Below are 16,642 nucleotides of genomic sequence, written 5' to 3' on the forward strand. Positions count from 1 at the left end.
GATTATTGCTTATTTTGCTTGCGCTTTGTTATTCGAAGGACTAGCAGACGGAAACTGGCTATCAGCTAAATCTGGTGCAATGCATCCTTTCTCTGAGGAGATGAGTATTTTTTGTTTGATTGTACAAATAAAGAAGCAAAAAATTCAAAAACAATGTTCCTGAAAAGTAAATTTAAACTAATCTAAACTCAGACTATTTCAGAATAATCTAAACCAAAGTGATTCTAGTACCAGAACTACAAAGTCCAGTATGCAGATGGGGTTGGTTAATGTGAAAATTACAACACTCAGGAGATCATGATTTGTTTCCCGCTTGCGAATTCTTTTGATTTCTGCCTTTTTGTGAACATTGCGACTGGGGTTCAAATAAACAAGCCAACTGAAAAAATGACATGTAAGGATGTCCAGTGTGCTACGGGCACCTAGGAAGTGTTGACAATATGTCGACACTCTGTACTCCGTACAGCACTGTTTGATTGCTCCACTCCAATCAGTAAATCCCATTCAAATTCAGTCCACTCCAGTTAAACTGATATATACCTGATCCAAGGTTAACAGGACTGTAACAGATGTTAAAAATAATTCACTCACGGTACAGTGATTACAGCCATAAGCTAATTAAAAATGCACCTTTAAATATCTAAAGATTTTTGTTACTTTTAAGGTTTAGATCAACCTAGTGACTTAAGGTTCACAAAAAAATGTCAGCAGAAGGAGGATAAAAATGGAGACGAACCCGGGTTTGAGTGCATTTAATCTTCAAAGTCACTTTCATTATTAGTATTATTAAAATTTCTGTAACTCTGGTGAGTTCAGAGAGTTTATTCCAAGGAGACAGACCGAAGCATCAAAATCCAGACAATAAGAACAAAAACCCCTCCCCCGCACACTGTCTCATCCTAAATGTATCTCAGACTTTGTCTGGTGGTTTAACAGATGCAGCGTTATTGCTCCAAACTATCACGGCCTCTCTGAGAAGGTATAATTCAGAAAAGCACACCGTAGTGTACTCAGTAGTCTTTCTTTCTTCCTCTCTTTTTTTCCAGCATTTCTACACATATATACACACGCCACATGGCTTTGTTTGGGGATCCTGGTCACTTTAGCACAGTAGAATGAACTGCTTGGCAACTAGTGGAGGATGAGAGCGCACACACTGAGGCACTGACCACTACAGAAGAGCCATCGGGGTTATGATGCCCTCAGCTAAGGCTAATGATACAGGGAGCAACCGGTGTAACAGATGGCCTTCACTAAGTCATATGAGGCGCTCTGTTAGCAAGTGGGTAGACTATGACTCTCTATTGTTTACTTATTCACACCATTGCACATATTTACACACATTCAGACAGCATGACCTCCTCTGGAAACATCCTTTGTCTTGTGATTGCTACTCTTTTTTTTTTCCATGTATGGAAATAAAAATGGTGAATCAATTTAAGCTGGAAGAAATGGAAAAAATCTTTAGAAACGTAAAGCATTGTTAGAGTGGTAGACTATAAGAGACTTTGATGTGACACATGTGAGCATCCTAGAAGCCCATAACCTGAGAAATCAACAACTATTCATATTCTTATCTACTTTTAAGCTAAAAATGAATAAACAAAAACACTTCAGGTATTAGTTTCACGTTTGCACGGCCATTACTGGAGCTGTTTTTAAATTTAACACTTTACAGCAGAAATGAACATTTACAGCCTGTAACAGTTTGCCAGTACAACTTATTGCAGTTGTACATATATTATAGTTTAAAGTGACCATTTTAACATTTTTTCAAAGGTTTAAAGCAGGTATGCTGAACTCGTTTTATATTGTGGGCCTAATATAAGAAAAAGAAATGCATTTTTTAACAGTAAGTCTCTGTTTTTCTACAAGATAAAGTACGTGATGTAGTGAATGAAAGAAATATGTCAGCACAAATAAATAATGTACTACTATAGCTTATTTACACTATACTTACTTATACTACTTATAGTATATAACTTATATACCATCTCTCACCCCAGCCGGTCGCAGCAGATGGCCCCGCCCCTCTCTGAGCCTGGTTCTGCTGGAGGTTTCTTCCTGTTAAAAGGGAGTTTTTCCTTCCCGCTGTCGCCGAAGTGCTTGCTCATGTATGCATTATTGTAGGGCCTTCCTTATAATATAAAGCACCTTGAGGCAACTATTGTTGTGATATGGTGCTGTATAAATAAAATTGAACTGAACTGAATTACTTAGCACTTATATAGGACTAATTAGCAAATACCTATATCCATGTTATGCAACCACAGTTTTTTGCTTCCCCTTGCTTACCAAGCTTGTTAGCCTTAGATAAAAAGACTAATGCAGAACTCTATCACTAAAAAAGCTTCTGGCTGTAGCTGTAGATTTGCTCAAATTACTACAGAAGTGGCACTGGTCTTAAATTCCAGTCAAAACAAACAGAAAAAGGTGATTGCATCAGAAAATAATGCAGGTCACATTTTAGTTGTTGTTGTTCTAAAATGCTGGTCTTCATTACGATCATCAAATGACAGAAACAGAGTGACTTGGTGCAGGGTTGGTCAGAGTGACTGCCAGCTAGAAAACGTGCACATACAGGCTGTGAGATGTAATATACAAGATGATTGTGTCTACTGAGCAAATCTGTGGTACAAGTGCGACCCCTGCTGACCAAAACATGCATTGCAACGTGCTCCACCTTGTTAAAAGATATTTCCTTTTTTTTTTTTTTTTTTTTTGAGTTTTGAAGGTTTTGACCAAGAAAACACCTTAACACTTTAATTCCTAATGTCCTTTGAGTTCTACTTGTTTATTACATGAAATGTTGTATACGTGAACTAATCAGTTTGTATCCAAAAGTTGATTCTGTTCATCTGGACGTAGCGTTTTGTGGGAGAAACGTTTCGTCACTCATCCAAGTGACTTCTTCAGTCTCAGCTGACTGCAGGTTTCCCCGATCTTATAAACAGTATGTTTGCATAATGACTGAAACCAGCCCACTGAAGGAACAATGGGCTGGGAGGTCAGTTCCTTAATCTTAATTATGAGAATGCATCAAGACGTAATCAGTTTGTAATTATTGAACACTTGTTCATGTTGTTGGGTGTCAAGATGTGTAGATGTTCTGTTTTATCCTTTTGTTAAATAGAGGTTCCATTTTAGATAATAACCACATTATTATGATTATGAGATAAGCCTGCCAGTCAGATTATCTTGTTAAGGTCATTTCAACTTGACATAGTATGAGGCAAAACTTTTTTAGGTCATATTGTCAGGGCAACACGCTTCAAGTGGCTCATCTTCAAGCACCTCCGCATCTAGTAAAGAAGAGCGAAGGGGGGAAAATATTTCTGTGTGTCCTTGTCATAGTGTTCCAGACTTGGATGCTTTAAAGAAATTGGAATAACTATTAGCCAGAGTGTGAGTCACAGCCTGTCTGACCAAACAGTGCCGATCACGTATGCATGGAAACTTATTTTCCACCTGCGACTAAGGACACTGTAACAGCAGGAGAGAACACTTGATTTAGGCAAAAGTAAACAGAACACAATGTATATTAATATTGTCTCCATCATCAGTGTCGACAGCAGCATCAGAGATTAACCAGAACGAAGTGCAAGGCATCTTTAACCCTTTACTGGGTGAGGAACTACATATGGTAAGCTATGTATTCACAGCTTGAAATACATGCCAGACATTCCTACAAAGTTATTCAAACAAAAAGAAGTATTCAAAGCCTTTGCCCTTACACTCAAATTGAGCTCATGTGCATCTTGTTTTCATTGATCATCTGTCAGATGTTTCTACAAGGTGAAGTCCACCTGTGGTAAATTCAGTTGATTGGATATGATTTGGAAAGGCCAACACATGGCGGGGCGATTGTGGCTCAAGAGTTGGAAGTTGGCTTTGTAATCGGAAGATTGGCGGTTCGAGCCCCAGCTCCGACAGTCTCGGTCGTTGAGTCCTTGGGCAAGACACTCCACCCGTTGCCTACTGGTGGTGGTCAGAGGGCCCGGTGGCGCCAGTGTCCGGCAGCCTCGCCTCTGTCAGTGCGCCCCAGGGTGGCTGTGGCTACAATATAGCTTGTGTGTGTGAATGGGTGGATGACTGGATGTGTAAAGTGCTTTGGGGTCCTTAGGGACTAGTGAAGCGCTTTACAAATACAGGTCTCAAGCTCTCATAGTTGGCACAACCCAAGTCATGAAGATCAAGGAAATGTCTGTAGCCATCCAAAGCAGGATTGTTTCGAGGCACAGGTCTGGAGAAGGGTACAGAAAAATTTCTGCAGCATTGAAGGTCCCAGTGGGCACAGTGGCCTCCATCAACCGAGGTTTTTGTGATCTTGTAATGATGGATCCAAGTCTCCCTTTTTTCCCCCTTTCCTGTAAAATATTCAGACAGTAGGCAAGGGTTAAGACTTAAACCCGACTGAACATCACTGAAGAGATGGCAGTTTGATAGCTTAAGAGGTTCTGCAAAGAAGATGGGAGAAACTGCTGAAAAATGGGTGTGCTAAGCTTGTGACATTATACTCAAAATTATACTCAAAATGACTTGACTGTACTTGCTGCCAAAGGTTTTCCAAGAAAGTATTGAGCAAAGGGTGTAAATACTTAGGCAAATGTTCTATTTTTGTTTTTTATTTTTCATCAATTTGCAAGAATTTCAAGAAAACCTTTTTATATTTTCATTATGGGGTGGTGTTTGTAGAATTTTGAGTAAAAAAAGAAAAGATTTTGTCTCGCACCATTGACATAAATAAAGTAGGCCCCAGGACAGAACCCTGTGGCACTCCATTAGTGAGATTTAAAAAACTGGAAGAGAGACCACTGAGCTGCATGCACTGCTGACAGTCCGAAAGTTAATTATAGAACCAGTCAACTGCTTGGTCTGAAAGGCCTATTTCCATGAATCTCTGACATAAAATACCATGGTCAACAGTGCCAAAGGCTTTTGATAGGTCAATAACAAGAGCTGCACAGCAGTTCTTTGCGTCCCGGGCTTCATAGACGTAATTGAGAACTTTTAGGGAAGCAGTTACAGCACTGTGCAATATCCTAAAACCAGACTGGAAAGGAGATAAAATAATATTTTCATCCAGATTTCTTCAATGGTGTTCTTTCTTACGTAAAATCTTTATTTTTTTGGTTTATGTAGTTGGAAAAAATAATGCAAATAAAATGCAGCCAAATAGCCTGTCCAGTCACTCTCGTGCTTCCTCTGCTCTTCTTTCCTCCATTTCCCTCCGAATCCCTCTTCTCTAATCAAGTCACGTACTTCATCTCCCCTGTCCCCTTTTCTCTTACTTTTGATTTTTTCAGCTGGTCCTCATCCTCCTGCTTTTCCTCATCGTGCTTTTGGTTTCCCACTGCGGAACTGATCCCTGGGAACCTCATTGATGGAGCCAATCAGGACTGGAGTCCTGGTAAAAGCCCTCTGTCCTAACATCCAGGGCTATGTAGCAGCAATGAGCTGCCTGACCCTGGATACTTGCAATCCTAAAGGCACAGGTGTCATTGTGTGGAGATTAAAGAGCAGTAGACCCAAAACGCAGACAATAGAGATGGATGTAGATGTCTTTATTTGAAGTTGCAAATAAACAGTGGGGACAACTAGAAAAGAACAAACAAAACCTAAAATGGGAGAACTAATCTGTAACTAGGAAACCTGTGACACAGAGGGAATGACACCATACATGCCAACCCTCCAAAATTTTCTGTCATTTTTTTGAATCCCGAATTTTAGTGCCCCTGCCGAAAATCTCCCGGAGCTACCATTCTCCCAAACTTTTCCCGCTTTTCCACCGGGACAACAAAACTGAAAAACCATATCGCAGAATTCATAGCGCAACCGAGCCAATTCCAGTTTCCAACTATGGCGGCAGCTACTTGGTTTATTACTTATTACTTTCTGGGTCGCAAAATAAACTTTTAACATATTTTCAGGCGAGAATGTAGCTGTGTACACTTCAAAAAGCTGAGCTGACGAGAACAGCAAACTCCCAGGACATCGTTTTCAAGCCCCCGCGGTCTTTCACTACTCAGGTTAAACATGATATATAAAGCCAAACACATGTTTAAGTTATCAAAGTGACTTCTTTGATAACTTAAACATGTGTTTGGCTTTTTTCAGTGCTTTATTTGTTCGTGAGTAAATCGGTTTGGCTGAGATTACAGTTATTAGATTAGATTAAATTTAACTTTATTAATCCCTCGGGTGGGTTCCTCCAGGGTTTTCACACAGCTGAAAAAACGTCAAACAGAAAACTGATTAAACAGAAGAGTGAGACGGTCCAGAATTTACACCAGCTTCCGGTTATATTTTAGATAGCAAGGAGCCGACGGCAGTTTCATTCCACCGAGAGGGCTCGTGACGTAATTCTGAAGGCTAGACCGTCCAATTTCACAGTCGCTCACTTCCGGCCTACCCAGCTTTCGGAGGACCCGGCCCACTTAGACAGCGAAGGCCTTCACTCATGTACAGAGCGGTTTGTGCCGGTGGATGCAGCCTCTGAATTTGGACACCCCCACTGTTTCTGGCCAGCCAATAATAACAGTGACATTTAACTTATTTTATCTGATAAATAAACATTGTAAAATTCAAGTTTTTTTGTATATATATATATATATATATATATATATATATATATATATATATATATATATATATATACCACTCCCCCCCAACAGCCCCTTTGACTCCCTAATTCTGAGGTCTCAAGGTTGGCAAGTATGAATGACACATGGAGAAATGCCAAAGTAATGCAGACTACCTAAGGGAAGCACACCATATAAATACACATGCGAGGAAATGGCTGACACTAATCAAACACGACGAGGCAGAGAGGAAGCAAAACAGAACACACTGACCTGAGACACGGACCTTCAAAGTAAAACAGGAAATTTATGGTTTAAAACGTAAGGCTTTTTTTAGCCTTATTTTTTAATTGTTTTTATCGACAACTCGGTTTCCCTGGGTCTTTTCCCCTGTGTTATGGACCTTAAAGGCCTTGCAAATATTGTTGGACATAAACCGGTCCGTTGTGCAAAAAAGGCTGGGGACCGCTGTTCTAGTTGACCTTTGCACCACATTTAATATTCAACTGTGTGAATTCTAAAAAAGCTAATCTAAAAAAGAATGGGACTGTGCTTACTTGCTTACTTTAAGCGAAATGAACATGAACGTACATGAACATTTAAATCTCACTATCGCGAAAATAACTTAAAAATGTTGGTATCATTTGCCAAAGTTTCTACGGCTGCTTTGTCGGGATTGCTGGGGCTCTGTTTTCCCGTTTTCTTTCATTTCTTGGAATAGGTGGGCATGGCACACCTGCGGATCATTTAGTGTCATCAGTCAGGGTACTTAAGGAATGAGTAATTCATCGTTGAATTATTGTCTCAGCCGTAGTGATTACAGTAATTAAATAGATTCAACATCTTTATTTAACAGAATTGCAGACTGCACAGATGGTACCTTCCCAAAGGAAAGAATAATATAAGTTACACTAGACTTAATATTTACTGAATACAGTAATGGATTTCTATACATTTTACATCAGATAAAAACTTTGGTTGTCGGATTCAGATAATTATTTGTTAAAAGCGAGACATTTTAAATAAGAATAAGAAAGAAAAGTATTTCTTTGTGCCCCCTTTCCCTGCTAATGCCCTACCTGGCCCCCTGACAAAACTTTGCTAGACCCGCCCCTGCACAGTTACCAGCTGTCAGCTGCTTAGAAAAGGATCCTGGTGTTATTTGTCTCTCAGAAACAGTTCATAACTTCCCTTCAACTCATTCATGTCACCTCAAAGGTAAACCTGTTTCTCCATCACCTGTTCAGCTCTGATGATTCAGTAAGGCCATCTCCTGGTTTCATCTTCATGTTTCCCTCTCACCACATATTCAAACCGACATCATGACCAGTAGCTTTTACAGCTGTGGCTCCAGCAAACATCAGCTGATACTAGAAATTCATATTAAATAAATTCTAACAACAGCTGATCAAGCTTAAACGTGCTGCTGTTGTTTAGTGCGACATCCGCTGGTTTCCTCTTTCTGGTGCAGAGAGAAAAGCCGATCAGCTGATCATTGATCAATTTCATGATTGAACTAGCAACTTTCTAGCTGAAGAGGAACAGGACAAATCGCGTTTTCATCTCAACTTTAAAGTTCGACCTCGGCTGTAATTGGTCCAGCCCAGAGTTGCTCATGACCAACTGGCCAATCCACCACCATTCATTTATACCGTTAAAAAAAGAAAAGAAATAAAACCCCATCGGCCCATAAAAACAAAAAATCACGAGCGACCCAGCGAGCAAATGCCCGATGGCCAGTCCAGCCCTGCCTGGAGTTGGACACCCCTACCTTAAATGTATTCACAACCTTGTTTGTGAAATATTTAATCACTTCTGTTGTGTAACCTCAATATAAAAAAGATAACTCTTTAAATGAGGACCTTCACTGACCTTCATTCTAGCCTGAAAAATTTGCAGGCAAATTATGAGATGGGAGATGGGAAATGTAACAGTGAGGTCAGAGGTCAAATATGACATGATATTTGGATGTAAACTGTAATCCTTATTTTTTGTCATTTTTTTTTCACCAATAAATCAATAAGTTTACCTTAAAGACTTTGGTGGATGTAAGCCAATTTTTAATGGATGGTTAACACCCTCACTACACCCCTACAACGTTTTACCAGAATTAATTCAAAACAAAACCCGCACAAATACACAAAATGCTACCAAAAACACAACCTCCTTGGTGTAGGTAAAAAGAGTTGGTTACAGCAAATGTAATCACAGGTTAGTACCAGATGATGGAGCTAAAGATCCACAAAAATGCATTCATTTTTATGATAGATTCTTTATTAGTCAACACAAAAGATCGATACAATACAAATAACCGCAGTTAAGATACAGTATACAGATTACAAGTTAACAATAAATTTATGAGAACTGATTCATTCTAAAAATGTGTACTTCACTGTAAAATCCTTACTTATGCTTTATAGTACTAGTTGATAGAGTTTACAACGTTGGCAGAAATCTGTATGAAACCATCTTTGATAAAACACCTGGAAAAATAATGGCTTTCTACCAATAACTGCAGAGAAAATAGAAAAAAACGTAAGCAAGCTGTCCTCGAAGATTTAAACGCTCCCCTGTGGTTCACTGTTCTAGATTATACGACTCTGCTGTAAGTTCATTTTGCTTTGAAAATTTTGCGCAGTGTGGTAAAATGAAACCAGGGGCTGGATGTATAAACAGAATGTGTGCATTAAAAAACACGCACACGGTTTTCGCCACACATAAAGTGGTATGGTTTGTATTAGAGCGGAGCCCCACGTGATAGTGTGGGGAAAAGGTCAGGGAAACTTAACACATAACACAACAGTTCGCTACTCATAGACTTCAGTGACAATAATTTGATGTGCACTAAATTTTACCAAGCCTTTTTTTATTACTTATGGTAATTGTCGGAGCTATAAAAAGATGTGGCTCTGCATATAAATGTGTTTTTCTTGCAAGAACTGATGCCCTTGTAGTACAGCATTTCTGCCATGGTGTTTTTCTTTGAATTTATATAGTTAGTAGCCTCCACTGCTTCTTTCCTTACTAGTTTTTCTCCTGATCATGAACCTGAGATCAACAATTACACATTTCCCTTTCTCCCGCTCTCCAATAACCTTCCCAGTTATATACTGAGTGAAACTGTGGTTCTTGTTTGCTCATGTTGTAATGATACCATAACAAGGGAGTGTGTACTTCCACTAATTGGTAAGAATAGGAATGGCAAAAATTGAGCTTTAATAAACCAAAAAAAGAGAAAGAAAAACAACAACACAGTTTTATATATTTGACAAAAAAAAGAATGCGCACATTTTCCCTAACCTTCCTTTGTGCATACAAACAGCTTTAGTCATGAGTATTCAGTTTTATATATCTGGCCCCATGATGTTGTGTTTTTGTGGAAAAAAATACGCGCAATGAAAACCTTTTCTCTCAACAGCGATATGTATCTTCTAATCAGAAAGGCTCACTAAAGAAAATCTCTGTTTAAAACTCTCAACCACACATTAAGTTTTTCATAAATAAATAGAATGAAACATCAAAATCTATATATTGTTTTTAAGTTGGGTCAATCGCTGTGATCATTTCCTTTGCTTGATGAAGACCTGGACATATGATACAAAGATACATAAAACTCCATGAGAGGAGTCCGAGTTACACGGGACCAATTCCAGATCTCTACATTTTAATTCATAGATGTTCTTACAGTAGCTTTACAAAACACTCCTCATTTCTTTATATTTTGTTTCCACGTCTGTGGACTTTTGTTTCCAAGTGTTCTTGAGCAACCGGGTTTCAAAATGTATTTCCAATTTTTTTCTGGACATTGGCTGCTTGTTCACTCATTTTCAGTCCCATCCTTGTAATTGGCAATTTTCTGACAAATTCTGTTTTTTGGTTTGTTAAGCCACCCAACACTGACCTATGAATCAGAGATAAAGAAACAAAAAGGCACCAAAACTCAAGGGATCAATTAGTGTTTTGTCTACACATAACAGACATTGCTTAGCAAATAACTCATTTTAAATTGTATCTTACTTACACTCACTAGTAGAAACAGGGTGGCTGTAAAGAAGTCGATTTAAAGGACTGGCAATGGGTTTTAAGGAGACATAATCCAAAATTGAAACTTCATTATCAATACTTAATGGAGGTCAGGATAGATGTACAATTGCATTGCTTGATGCTGTCCTTGTTAAAACTGGTGGAATTATGAGTTAAGAATAAAGAAAAGGACCACAATCATGTACTACTTCATCTGGAAAGTGTCTGATTGGCAACAGCTTCGTTTTTGAGCAGTAAAGGCATACTGGGACAGAACAACACACAGTTGAATGCTATCAGTCATGGACAGGCCTCCCTAGATCCCGGATCTCAACATCACTGAAGCAATATGGGATCATCAATGTGGGAACAAAAGGCAGCCAACATTTGTCCTTCAAAAAAAACCTGAAGAACTATTAGAGAAGATTATTTAAAGAAATTACAAGAAAGAGAGTCATATCAAATATGCTGCTGGGAATTTCAAAAACTGTTTTTGCCTTATGTGTTGATATTTCCATGTATCTTTGCACACATTTCAATAAATCACTGCAGCTGTTTCACATTTTCCTAACAAAATGTAAAGAATTGAGTGGTGCATCAAGGCTTTTGCACAAAACTATATGTGTAAGGTCCCGTTCAAGGTTTGGGGAAGAAATATGCGATGGCAAATACGCTTTTCACAACCAATATTCAACTGTTTTTGTAATGTTTTCTTTTTGCTATGCAGGTTAACAGCAGACTTCACACAAATGCAGTTGTTTTTTGTTGCAAAAAGCATTTGTCCTTTTCTTTAATTTCCTGAAAACAGAGCAACATCTAGAAAATGATTTTTCTGGAACAACTCCATCATTTCTCAGGAAGATATATTTCCCATTGTAGGTCTGCTGTCCTTTGCTGATTGTGTTGTTGTATACATTGATCACTGCTGGAGATTTATTCATGTTAGAAATATATCACACAGTTCTAACATCAAACTTAAATTGTGTACAAAAGGTCGCTAGCTCGAATGGGTCACAGACACATCAGTGTTATTAAAACCATTATTATATGGTATCCTGTACATAAACAGCATGTACTGTAGTGCAGAATGACAGCTTACATTATGTGCAATGGTGGTTTGTACAAATTGGTTTCTGTTATTCTAGTCAGACTGATGTAATATTCAGCCTTGTTACGTCTGTAGAGTTTCTTTTAATAAGACAGGCATCTATAAACAACAAAGCTTCCAGAGCACAAAATTAAAATTACATTTAAAATATTTACATCACTCATGGAAACTGGCACAGAATGGATTAAACGGGATTACAAACATAGCGTCTGCGCGCAGACATGCATGTGTATGTGCAAGCTTGGAGACAGGAATTATATTACATTCACAGTCGCAGAGGGAAGGTGGGTCGGGAGAGAGAGCGTATTGGCCGCAGAGAAATATAAACATTGAGAATTTCAGGCCATTTCCAGGTACACCAACTCAGACTTATTACATAGTGTAAGAGAGTGCACCTGCTGTCTTTCTCTCTCTCTTGCACAAATACACACACACACACACACACACACGCACACACACACAAGTAGGATGTGGTCTATGAGCGGCAGCAGCCAGCGGTCCTCATTTCTTTGTCGACGTACTCCTGCAGCTGAAACTTTGGCTCATCGGGTTCCTTCATGGTCCTGTGCTTCAGTTCCCTGACACAGAGAGACATAAAGACTCATATAGAACTAAACAGGCACTGAAAGTGGTTAAAGTGCAGTAAACCTAATTTTCATATATATATAAATTCATTTTGTTCTCTTTTCTTTTCTTCTTCACCCCTGAATAATGCTCTACCCTGACTCCCACAGAGCCCATGTTCCTGCTTTGGAGCACTGCACTCATGTTTTAGGGATTACACAGAGGTGGTTTCACTCTGTTCAAGTATCTGGCCAACAACACCTCATCCAGAAAAAATATCTGGTGAACCTCTTCACGACTAGTTCTAGCAACAGGAGCCTCCTGTGATTGCAAGGGCTTGTTAGTAGTTGTTGCTGGTACTACTGTTGGCTGTGCTGGTTAATTTGAAGACATTAGGCTGCATCTATTTCTAGTTTCTTTGCTATTCTCTCTCAGCTTTTCAGCTCCATCATTTCACTTTTATTTGTCCATCTTTATCAACCGCTTCTTCCTCACTAAGCTCTGCTCCACAAGGTGCAGAGTTTCTGCCACACACACAAAATAAAGTATCCATAACTCGAAATTTCGAGTTAATAAGTCGAAATTTTGAGTTAGCTCTGCCAATCAGTAATCTATGTGAATGATGTCATTTTCTTGTTACCCAGAAGGATACGGCGCAGAGGAATGGACACTCAAAACCGGATCGCAACAAATTGGGGCTTTCGAGAGTACGTTTGCTGATAGTAACGCCATGTGATTCAGCTAATAACACAGGGATTTCATCATTTGTGAAGCCACGCTGAACATTTGTGCATTCATGACTGGCTGTAATACTGGTAGCTTAGCTGTAGCATTTGTAGCTGAGGGCTCCAGTTTCTGGGTAACAAGGAAGTGACATCATTCATGTAGATGACTGATTGGCAGAGCTAACTCAAAATTCGAGTTACTTTTCTCAAAATTTTGAGTTAATAAGTCGAAATTTCGAGTTAGGGATACTTTTTTTGTGTGGCGGAAACGGGCCTCCATAGTTAAGTGAGGCAAATTGCATTAAAAGTTTTGATTGGACAATCCAGCGCCAGTAAAAAAACATGAACCAATGGGCTGCTGTCTGTGCGGGTAGGCCCAGTGCGCAGCGGCACTTCAAGCGGGCCTGTATAATCGGCAAAGCATAAAATAAGAATTATATTGACCCATCGACCTACAAGCACATTGACCCACTGGGAAATGCCCAGATTAGCAGTCCAGCTCCCTGAGGCAACTGTTATTGTGATTTGACCCTATATAAATACAACTGTTTTCTTATTAAATGCCATGCCATAAACACTGAATTACAGATGACCACCAAGTGTCATTTCTCTACCGTTTTTTGACTTTCCAAAGAAACAAAACCAACAAAAAAATATAGATCAGATTAGTGACTTGAGGAGCCCCTCTAGGTAATACTAATAAAAAGAGCTGAAGGAGCCTTTGCCATAAATAACAAAAACAAAAAATGTTATATGAAAACCTATAGATCACTTCTGTCAGTGGGTCATTTGTCGATGTCACTCCTGCACTCTGTCTCAATGCCAAACATGTACTGTTTGGTTACCTGGTTTCATTGCCTTTTGAATTTGTGTTTTGTGCAAGTAAAGGCTCACTGGAGTGGAACAAATAAAAACATAGGGCAGAGATGAGAGATGAGGTGAGTCAGCGATGACAGAGGGGTTCGGAGAGAGACGAGAGAAGCAGAGGGATGAAAAAACCGAGAAGGTGTTCACATGAGCTGGAAGACAACAACGAGAAAATATTTAATTTCATATTCTGTTTGCAGTGTGATTGTGTGCCAGACTGTGCTACTCTATTCTTGGCATCAGCCCTCTCTGCCAGTCTGTTACCATAACAAGACTATAAGTGTAAAACAGCTCCCACACACTGTCCGACACCACACATTTGTCAGAAACACAATCAAAATACTATTGCCAACGTTTTTATTTCTATTAAAGTTCATGTTAAGAGAAAAGACACTCATGTTATATCTGATCTTATAGATGAATATGTCATTTGTATCTGTGTCTAAACGCTTTATCTTAGATATTTCTTTTTTTAGCTTTCTAGTTCCAAATATAGCATGAAAATGTGTTCATAAAACAAATGAGCAACATTTGTCCGGCAGTGCTTCTCGTGGATACATCTGTCCAGATGTACACTGCATGACAGCAATTCTTTTTGAATCTTCCATTGATATTATCCCAAATAGTACTAATTATACAAATTCACTCACCATACATTCCCTGCCTGTTTCATTAGTTACATCATCCTACTACTGGGCTGGACCCCCCTTTAACTTAAGAACTGCGTTCTTTTTGGGATGCAGTGCATCCAGAAAGCATTATCAGCCTTACACCCTCTGCATCCCTATTCTCTTTGCAGTGGCAGTGCAAGAGCGTTCAGCTGTTTGCAGGCTTTTGAGGAGGCGCACCAGTCTTTGTCTAAGTGGAACCAACTATGTTAGCTAACATATTATATAATTTAAAATAAAACCTAATCTTTGTAAAATGTGTTAGTCTCCATATTTACGTTGCAGATTTGGAGCCAGGCTGTAACAACAGCGTTTCACTTGTTCCATATTTTCTAACATTAATGCCCTATATGAAACTTCCAAACTTCTTCCATTTACGAAAAATAGATTCCATTGTGCTCATTGGGACCTTTAGCGTTGCAGAAATGTTTTGATACCATTCCCAAAATCGACGCCTCGATGCAATCCTGTCTCAGGTTTGTACAGAGAATTCCTCGGACTTGATGACTTCAAAGCTGGAACCCAACAAAATACTGATCAAGTAAAGCCCTGTGGATTGTTAAATGGACTGATTCTTATATAGCACTTTTCTACTCCAACCACTAACCTTCTGACCAGTAGATGACCTGCTCTACCTCCTGAGCTACAGCCACCCCAGGGACAGTATATGTGCTTACACTCTGGGGATGACGATAGATTATGCTGACCTGTAATTTGGAAACCTCTGAATTACAGCTGCTAATCATAAATTAGTTAGCTAACTAGTCCCACGATCCAACTTTAAGCAATTCATTTTGATACTTTACAGGTGCAAATTTATCTTACCCTAATTTGTAGGGACGGCCTTTAACACTAAAGACTGTAACACTGTATCTGATTGGCCAAAAAACATGATCGTGTTTAATTTCAATCAGTCAGTTTGAAAAACTGATCATGATTGCTCAATAAGAGTAGAAGGAGTGCCCTTTTATTTCAGTCGTTTTACCAATTTAGTTATACTGTGATCAATCTTAGCAGTAGCTTGTATTGCATTTACTTTACGTTTAGTATTTCAGTAAATGCAAATAAAATTTTGAATCAATTTTGCTGATACTGCTCACGTCTTTTCAACCATAGTCTCAATTGCCCAATTTCTAACGTATGACTTAAATCATGTTCCTTTCTTTACATGAAAAAGCTGTTTGCTTTTAAGAATAAATGGCACTTGGCAGACTGTAGTATTTTCTTGTATGGTCAAACACTGACATGTGATGTTAAAAAGGTGTCTCCTTTTCATAAATAAATCATTTTTGTCCATCTTTAGAATCAGGTGGGAAGTGATACAACAAAAGGCCTTACTCGCTTGCATTAAAAAAATCCTGGGTCTAAAAGGTCTAAGTGCTTTGGGTAGAATTGGAGCTAAACTTGGTGCTATTAAGAGCAGTCTGGAAAAAGTCAAACTCAGTAACATCAGTTACACAGCAAATGCTTTCTAAATCAGCCAAAATTTGGGTAAAACTTATAATGGAAAACCACTTAGTGTAGTCAAATGAGCAAACGTTACTCCTTAAGTTGCATATGCTTGCTTTATGATCACATCTAATCTCCCTCTGGGGTCTAATATTTGTGCTGTTGTGCTGAGACTCACCTGGCCACAGCAGTGAACGCCAGCTCGACATTCAGTCCAGATTTTGCACTTGTCTCCATAAACGGCACTCCAAATTCCTGCATACAGAAAAATATCTTTTCAGGTGTGTGTGTGTGTGTGTGTGTGGCCATGCCACTTGTCTGTCTTTTACTGTGAGGACATAACGACCTAAATTGCAGAAAAATTAGACTTATGATTAATTTAAGATTGGAAGTATATTCGTGCCGAGGGGTTTATGACACCTGGGGAGGGATGAGAGGGTTGATGATCAATACTAATATTTCAAAAATACTTGTGATGGCTACTGAGGTTCCTGGCTTTCAAAACTAATTTTCTTGTCATTTTGTTGTAATTTGGAAAAAGAGCGAGAACGCAGAATGTGGTCGATGAGAGATGCTCCCAGGTGAAGCAATCTCATTCCGTGTACGTGTGAATATCTCAATATTCCTGCTGAGTTTGTTACCTTGACAGCTGCTGTG

The 16,642-nt window shown here is 39.0% G+C and overlaps 1 protein-coding gene and 1 long non-coding RNA gene across 4 annotated transcripts in view; one reads left to right on the forward strand and one right to left on the reverse strand.

The window, feature by feature from the left end:
• LOC309712689 overlaps positions 1–16,642 on the forward strand; it is a 354,596-nt gene that overhangs the window by 18,918 nt on the left and 319,036 nt on the right. The gene's annotated exons all lie outside the window — the stretch shown is intronic.
• rab26 (RAB26, member RAS oncogene family) overlaps positions 8,859–16,642 on the reverse strand; it is a 114,866-nt gene continuing 107,082 nt past the window's right edge. For 2 of the 3 annotated variants that reach the window (XM_082543690.1, XM_082543688.1), the window contains 2 exons: positions 16,164–16,240; positions 8,859–12,290 (listed from right to left, as the gene is read on the reverse strand). In XM_082543690.1, the coding sequence (XP_082399816.1) occupies positions 12,188–12,290; positions 16,164–16,240 (180 nt within the window). In that variant the 3' untranslated portion in view covers positions 8,859–12,187. The other variant, XM_082543689.1, reaches the window with a different exon arrangement.

Source organism: Aulonocara stuartgranti, assembly GCF_965226115.1.
Source record: "Aulonocara stuartgranti genome assembly, chromosome: 8".
NCBI classification, from domain to species: Eukaryota; Metazoa; Chordata; class Actinopteri; order Cichliformes; family Cichlidae; genus Aulonocara; species Aulonocara stuartgranti.